This window comes from Micromys minutus (genome assembly GCF_963924665.1).
Source record: "Micromys minutus genome assembly, chromosome: 14".
Classification (NCBI taxonomy): domain Eukaryota; kingdom Metazoa; phylum Chordata; class Mammalia; order Rodentia; family Muridae; genus Micromys; species Micromys minutus.
The window spans coordinates 23127887-23136260 of NC_137983.1; the positions used below are offsets into that span (position 1 = coordinate 23127887).

An 8374-nucleotide genomic window follows, 5' to 3' on the forward strand; every position below is an offset into this window, starting at 1 on the left:
CTATAATGGGATCTGATGCCCTCTTCTGGTGTGTCTGAAGATAGCTGCAGTGTACTCACATATATGAAATAAATATTTTTTTTAAATCTAAAACCAAAATACATATATATTTCCTATCAAGAACCCAACTATTTTTGCTTTTTTGCAAGTGTGAAGCCAACTGAGGAGGCCCATGCCTTGTACTCTGAGATATGTCAGAAGGATCACCAGTTTCAGGCCATCAAAGAGACATCAAGACTATGTCTTCAAAGAGGAAAAAAAACTTTACTGTTGTAAGGCTAGTTGTAGCCAGACATGATGGTTCAGGTCTTTAATCCCAGCACTAGGGAGGCAGAGGCAGGCTGATCTACAGTTTGAGGCCAGCCTGGTCTACAAAGTAAATTCTAGGACAGCACAGAGAAACCCTGTAAAAGAAAAAGAAGGAAGGAAGGAAGGACAGAAGGAAGGGGGGGAGGTAGGCAGGAAGGAGGGGGGAAAAAGGAAATGTTAGTACTATTTGATTTTCTGCCGTAGTCTTGAAGATCGTCAGAAAGATGACACAGTGAAGCAAGAGAAAAATATCTTGTTTTATAACAATGTCGGGCTGGAGAGATGGCTCAGTGGTTAAGAGCTCTTCCAGAGGTCCTGAATCCAAACCTCAGCAACCACATGGTGGCTCACAACCATCTGTAATGAGATCTGATGCCCTCTTCTGGTGTGTCTGAAGACAGCTACAGTGTACTTATATGTAATAAATAAATTAAAAAAAATTAACAATGTCACCGGACATGGTAGCACATGCCTTCAATCCCAACACTCAGAGAGGCAGAAGCAGGCAGATCTCTGTGAGTTGGAGACCAGCCTGGTCTACAAAGCAAGTCCAGGACAGCCAGGGCTCTGTTATACAAGGAAACCCTGTCACAAATAAACAACAATTTACCAATGTCATACAGCTATGAAATCATATTTTCTTCTGAAGCCCTTGACCAACGTTTTTGTAGTCTTTAGATTTCAGGTCGTAACTATAAAAGGAATGGGATATCAAAATTAATGCTTCAAAAGTGTTATTTTGGTCTGATGTAGTTTCTTCTGGCCTGGCAAAGAAGGCAACACTGTTTTCATGAAGTAGCTGGTTCTTAGTGCTCCAGCATGCATATACATTTTTTAAAAAATGGCGTTTTTGCTTATTCGATGTTATCTAAAATTGTAACTGGCCTGGTAGAAAAATAATGTTTAAGTTGGTTTTCCATTTTCCCAGTCGGCTTTCTCTGTGTAGCCCTGACTGTTGCTGGTCACTAGTTAACCAGGCTGGCCTCAAACTCACAGATCTGCTGGGATTAAAGACGGGGCAACACTCTGGGCTGGAACGAAGGTATTTTAAAAGGCTCTTGCTTCTTATTCTGTTATTAGACCATTGAAACAATGGACCCCTGAGAAATGAGAATTTCCCATAAAATCTTAGAAGTAAAAGGTCCCCAGCTAATGGGGGAGTTTGTCTTCTGAGAAAGATTTCAAGTTCTAACCGCCTTTTAGCCACCTTGCCCCGGGGAGACTCAGGCCTGGACAATAGTGGGCAGGCCTTTGTTTGATGACTCATATCTTAAATATCTATGTCCTTAGCCTTTTATGTAAATGTGAATCTCATTTCATGGCTCCAAAAGACTCACTTGGGATGGGGTGGGGTCAGTGATTATCCATCTATTTCTTTCATATCTCTTTCCCTCCCCCCCCCCTGCCAGGGGGAGGGGCAGGGTTTGAGAAAGGGTTTCTCTTCGTAGTCCTGGAACTAGCTCTGTAGACCAGACTGGCCTCAACTCACAGAGAACCCCCCTGCCTCTGCTCCAGAGTGCTGGGATTAAAGGAGTGCACACTACCGCCTGCTTTGTCTTCCCTTGCCAGTGTGACCTCTTTGAAAGTCTTTTCCTGCTTCCCACTACTAATTGGCCTATAGAAGCCAAACAGTGTTGGGGCACAGGCTTATGCCTGTCAAAGATTAGTAACAAAATGACTTAATTTCTTCGTGATTATTCCAATTTAAGCACGTTCACAGCAAAACGCAAACTTCTGTTGAAGGAAAGTTCGATTACAAAATTTATCAATATCTTACACTATTACACTCATGCTATTATTTTATTGATATATACCTGGACTTGAAAATGTTTAATAAATACGCCAGGAAAAAGAACTCTCCAACTCTCCATGGGTTGGAGAGTTGGCTCAGAGGTACGAAGAAGACCTGGGGTTCAATCCCCAGCTGCCACAGGGCGCTCAAAATCCCGCGTCACTTCAGCTCCAGGAGATGCATTGCCCTCTTGCCACGAAGGGCATCAAGCATGCCACATGTAGCACAGGCATACATGCAAGCAAAAACATCGAACTCAACATACATTTAAGAGAGAATGTAAAAGCACAGTTGCTCTGGAGGGAAGGCCGGGCGGACGAGATAAGCAGATACATTTCCACTTTGGTCCAACCGGCGTTAACAGCTAAAACCAGCTGGCACCGGGTTGTTTATAGTCTGGGGATACAGACGTTAGGGGAGAGGAAGCGGTATTGTCTGGGTTGAGCCAGGAACCGCGGAAACCAAGCTAGATCGTGGGGCGCAAGCGCCAAGGCCGGACTTTAAATAGTGCAGGAGTCCCTTGGGCTTGTCATTTACGTGACACACGTGCTTGGTCCTTTTATTGTCCCCACCCGTAAGGCATCCCCAGGTCCCCAAACACCCCCGAGACTTTCCAGGCCTTAGCACACTGGGTTTACTTCACGCAGGCGTGGAAGGCAGCCTTTGTTTATTTTGGCCGAGCACGACTGCGAGCGTCGGAGGGCGGAGAAGCGCAGGCGGAGCGGCGACTGCGACGACGCCGGGTCCCCCGCGCTCCGCCCGCGGTCCCCGACCCCGGGGCGGAAGCAGAGCGCGGCGTCACAAAGCGCCGCCGGAACGCCGAGGCTGCCGCACTGGCGCCGCGCGCCCTCTGAGGGCGGGAGGCACGCCTGCTCCGCAGTCGCTTCGGCCCCGCCCCAGCCGGGCGCGCCCTCCGCCCGAGGTGGGCGCAACCGCTGAGTCGCCGGCCGCTGGGCGCGGCAAAGCATCCTGGGAGAACGCGCGAGCGCCGGAAGGTCGCGCGAGCGCGCGGCGGCGGCGGCGAGGTTATAAAAGGCAGCGAGCCCTCGGCAGGCGGAAGTGGGCGGTTCGTCGGCGTCTTGTTCTGTTGTTTGGTGTTTGGGCTTCTCGGGGGGCGTTCTCGGGAGGGCCGCCGGTGCAGGCCGCGCTGACAGGGCCGCTCGCCGCTTCGCCCTGGGCTCTGTGCGCTCGCGCTCTCCTGGTCCGGCAGGTCCCAACATGGCGCAGGAGGTGTCCGAGTACCTGAGCCAAAACCCGCGAGTTGCCGCCTGGGTGGAGACGCTTCGCTGCGAGGGCGAGACGGACAAGCACTGGCGCCACCGCCGGGAGTTTCTGCTTCGCAATGCCGGGGACCTGGTCCCTGGGAGCGAGGAGACTGCGGACGCGGAGAGCGGAGCCCGCAGTCGGCAGCTACAGCAGCTCGTCTCCTTCTCCATGGCCTGGGCAAACCATGTCTTCCTAGGTTGCCGGTGAGTGAGGGAGCGTTGCTATCCAGCCCTTTTCGGGCTCGGTCCGCGCCCCCTGCCGCTGGATGAGGAGCGGTCGCGGGGACCGGCGTCGCCGGGGAGGGCCGCTTGGGAAGCGCGGGAATCGGTGGCACTGTGGGACTTCGGGTGGGACAAGAAGGGCGTCCGTGGCAGCCCATACCTCACTGTTGACGGGTGTTCGGGTTGTGTGCTCCGGGTAGATGGAGTTGTTGGCCCTTAGCTGGCCGTCCTCGGCCCGGGAGACCCAGAGTTTAAAGGTTCCCTGGCACACAGACCCGCCTCCCGAGCCCTAGGGCATTTGTCTGTCGCATCTCAGGAAACAAAAGTTGTTGCGAGGTTCGTACATTTTGATCGCGACCAGGAAATGCAATCTCCGCGGACCTGCATTCCTCACACTGCCAGTACTTTCGAAAAACACTTCTTGAGAGCGACTTTTGCTTCTTTTTCAGGTACCCTCAAAAAGTTATGGATAAAATTCTTAGTATGGCTGAAGGCATCAAAGTGACAGATGCTCCAATCCATACCACACGAGACGAACTGGTTGCCAAGGTGAAGAAAAGAGGGATATCGAGTAGCAATGGTTAGCAGATCATAGATGTGAACATACATAGGAGTTTAGAAATAAGCTTGATAAAATTAGGAATTTCTGTCTTTACTAATTTCTTTTAACAATTCGGAATGTGTGTACTGTATTAATCTAGTTGAAATGTTAAAGCTAAACCGTGTGTCTGTTTTAGGTGCTGAATTTGATAGTTTAACTGTTTTAGATTTTCAAGATGCTGTTAACTTAATATTAGAAATTAATCAAATTAATTGATACTGTTTTAACATATTAATGAAATTGCTCCATGCTTTAAAAGAAAGTACTTGTTCTGAAATTATTTTGTGCTGTTTTTGTTTGCTTGTTTTTGTTTTGATGTGGTTTCTCTGTGTAGCCAGCCTATCCTGGAACTTGCTCTGTAGTCCAGGCTGGACTCAAACTCAGGAGTCTTGCCTGCCTCTCCTCCCGAGTGCTGGGATTAAAGGCATGTGCTGACACCCTGCTCTCTGCTTTTTAAATGAATGTTTTGTTGATTGACATGTCTGTAGGACTCCTAGTAAAGTACCCGTGTTTTTCTTCTTTCTAGAAGGGGTAGAAGAGCCATCCAAAAAACGAGCCATAGAAGGAAAAAGCAATTCTTCAGTTGAGCGAGATCATGGAAAAAAATCTGCCAAGACAGCAGCTCAGCAAGAAAACAGTTCAGCATCCAAGGGGTCGTCCACCAAATCAGAGAGTAGTGGGACCTCAGCTCGGAGCAGCTCTGGTGTCTCCCATCAGAATAGTTCCACAAGTGAAGGAGATAGATCTGTTTGCAGCCAAAGCAGCAGCAATTCCTCTCAGGTAACAACAGCAGGGTCTGGAAAAGCTTCTGACCCAGAAGCTCCAGATAAACATGGTTCAGCATCATTTGTTTCTTCGCTGTTGAAATCCAGTATGAATAGTCATATGACCCAATCCACTGAGTCCAGACAGCATAGTGGATCACCTAAAAAGAGTGCTTTGGAAGGTTCTTCAGTCTCAGCTTCTCAGAGCAGCTCAGAGATTGAGGTACCCTTGTTGGGTTCCTCTGGAAGCTCAGAAGTAGAGTTGCCATTACTGTCTTGTAAGTCTAGTTCAGAGACAGTTTCAAGTGGGCTAACATCCAAAACTAGTTCAGAGGCAAACATTTCATCATCAGTTCCTAAAAGCAGTTCCTCATCAGGCACCTCTTTACTAACGCCTAAGAGCAGTTCAACAAATACGTCACTGCTGACATCCAAAAGCACTTCTCAGGTAGCTGCATCACTGTTAGCTTCCAAAAGCACCTCCCAGAGCAGTGGGTCTGTGACTTCCAAAAGCACTTCCTTAGGAAGCATGTCTCAGCTAGCTTCTAAGAGTAGTTCTCAGAGTAGCACTTCACAGTTGCCTTCTAAAAGTACCTCACAGTCCAGTGAGAGTTCTGTCAAATTCACTTGTCGAAAGTTAACCAATGAAGATATAAAGCAGAAGCAACCTTTCTTCAATAGACTGTATAAAACAGTGGCCTGGAAGTTAGTAGCAGTTGGTGGCTTTAGCCCCAGTGTGAATCATGGAGAGCTGCTAAATGCAGCTATTGAGGCTCTGAAATCAACACTGGATGTGTTTTTTGTCCCACTGAAAGAACTGGCAGATCTGCCTCAAAATAAGAGCTCTCAAGAAAGTATTGTTTGTGAATTGAGGTGTAAATCAGTGTATTTGGGCACTGGCTGTGGGAAAAGCAAAGAAAATGCAAAAGCAGTTGCATCCAGAGAAGCACTTAAGTTATTTCTCAAGAAGAAGGTGGTGGTAAAGATCTGTAAAAGGAAGTACAGAGGCAATGAGATAGAAGATCTAGTACTCCTTGATGAAGAATCAAGACCTGTAAACTTACCTCCAGCACTGAAACATCCTCAAGAATTACTGTAATTTCTCCAAGTTATCACTGCATCCAGTATCTAGGGTTTGAAGAGAAAAAAAAAAAAAAAAACTGGCTTTTATATAAAACACTGGCTTTCACAGATTTTATATTGCTTTTTTCCAGTTTTGCAGAAAATTTAAATTCTAGTTCTCTTCACTAAAATAGAGCTGTAAATAATTTATGAATGACAGTGCATATTAAAGGGTATACATTGACAGCATACCAGTGTGCTGTTTTATTTGCTGAAGAAAATACTGTCTACTATTTTTAAAGATATATTAGGTACGATGTGTAGTTCTGTAGAATCTTAAAATTTTTGTACGACTACCAGTTTGGAAGAAATGTATTAAGTTGTCTACCATGCTTTTTTTTTTTCTTTCCTTTTTTTCTAACTTGATTAAATCACATAAAAGAAAGGGGACCATGGTATTTGAATGTGTGAGAATATACAACTTAAGGTTTTAAGAATGTTGCTCATAATGTTGAACAACTCTTGAAGAATAAGAGTAATTGCCTCAAACTATTTTCATGAGAAGCTGTAAACTTTTTTTTTAAGGTATAAAGTAGTATAAAGTACTTGTTATTTTATTCTAAAGTTGTTTAAAATTCACCATGATTTTGACCGCTGTGGATTCTTAAGCAGGTTAATTTATGTTTTGAGGTAAAATGCAATTTACACTTTCTTAAGACATAATGTTGATTTCTATATTAAGCATATTTTGTGACTACTATGAACAAACTGATTTGTTTAGATATTAAATGCTTTAAGCTATTTTACCTTTTCAAGAAGTTGTGTTTTTTTTCTTCATCTTGAGTCATAACTATAAGTCATGTAAGTTGGCTCCTCACTACTATTCAAAGTAAACTGCAACCAAGTAGTTTTCATAGTATAATACACGTTTTTATAAATAGGGAAGTTAAAGTTTATATCTAGAACCAGGTGGTTTTTGTAATTGCAGATTTCAGAAGAATGTGGAGAAGACTAGAGAGCCATGGTCAGTTCTTTAATAATTCTGTATTCATGTGGACTGTATCTGTTAGTAATGAAGTAGAATCTTGCTTCTGTGTCTTAGGTGATTCTTTTAGTCTAATATGGTTTACCAGCCTTCTGGCTTTCTAGGAGCTGCACACTGAACAGTAATGAAGATAATATGCCACGTGTTCACTAGTTGTATTGGTATTAGAAGGTTGAATATAAGCACAATTTAAGTGTGTAAAAATTATTTTGTAGTTTAGGAGTATAAAGATGCTTAGTTTCCTGAGCTTGAACTGAAATAATCAGGGATGTTTGTATTTTGCCAGATGACATTTTTAAATTATTTGTTTTTTGAGAATGGTTGATTGGATACCAGAGCAAAATCTATATTCTGTAAATGGACTACCTTTATATATTGTGGAAAGCAATAACATAAGTGAGTTGTAAAAAACACCTTTAAGTTCCTTCTGTTGTGTATTTTGTAAACTAATGCTTATCAGAAAAGTGAGCCAAAAATTAGAATAAATACATTTCTGAAATACATCTTATTAGATGATTTGGTAATTTCCTAAAATGGTTTGTTTTAAGCAAATTTATAAAGGTTATTACATTGAAAATCCTTTAAATAATAGAAATCTTTTTATGTGGAAGAGTGTGTGCTCTCATAGACCTATAATTTCAACTACTTGAGAGGCTAAGTCAAGAAGAGCTGAGGTTGAAGACCTTTGAGCATTACAGAGCTGTTTGAGACCCTGTCTGAAAATAAAAAGTAAACTGGTTCTGGAATATAAATCCTGTGATAGGGGTGGTGCATGCCTTTAATCTCAGCACTCAGAAGGCAGAAGCAGATGGGTCTCTGAGAAACCCTGCCAAGAAACCCTCTTTACCAATAAAAAGGTAGGTAATAGAATGCTTGCTTAGCATGCAGGGGACCCTAAGTTGAATTTCCAGTACCTCCATAAAACAAATGAAAACCGATGATACATTTTCTTGGTTTTTGAGAGAGGGTATGTTATATAGTCCTGGGCTGGTCTTGAACTTGGAAAGTAGTGTTCCTTTCTCTGCTCCCTCAATTTTGGGGTTACAGCTGTGTTAGCACTCCTATGGCTATATTGTTTATATAGCATGCTCTTAATCAAAATGTAAAGATGCCTGTGGCTAGGAGTTAGCTCAGTGACTTGAGTATTTGTTGCTTCCATGTAAACACTGGGCAGCAATGATGGCCCTCCTTTAATTTCAGCACTGGGAAAACAGGTGGAATCCTAGGGAGCTGCAGGCCCAGCCAAAATACCCTGCCTCTGTTTGTAAGGTGGAGAGCAACTGAAAGAGACTTTGAGGCCAATTTTTTTTTTTA

The 8374-nt window shown here is 44.1% G+C and overlaps 1 protein-coding gene across 2 annotated transcripts; it reads left to right on the top strand.

Annotated features, from left to right (window-relative positions):
- Positions 1-3196: 3196 nt before the first annotated feature.
- Positions 3197-6693, top strand: CDKN2AIP (CDKN2A interacting protein). 2 transcript variants are annotated; one of them, XM_080929115.1, is made up of 3 exons: positions 3197-3570; positions 4038-4168; positions 4716-6693. In XM_080929115.1, exons 1-3 carry the CDS (start codon positions 3320-3322, stop codon positions 6050-6052), a joined length of 1719 nt encoding a protein of 572 aa, XP_080785241.1. In that variant the 5' UTR covers positions 3197-3319; the 3' UTR covers positions 6053-6693. The 2 variants fall into 2 exon arrangements, with proteins under 2 accessions (XP_080785241.1, XP_080785242.1); XM_080929116.1 differs by having other exon boundaries at positions 4038-4137; positions 4716-4833.
- Positions 6694-8374: the final 1681 nt, after the last annotated feature.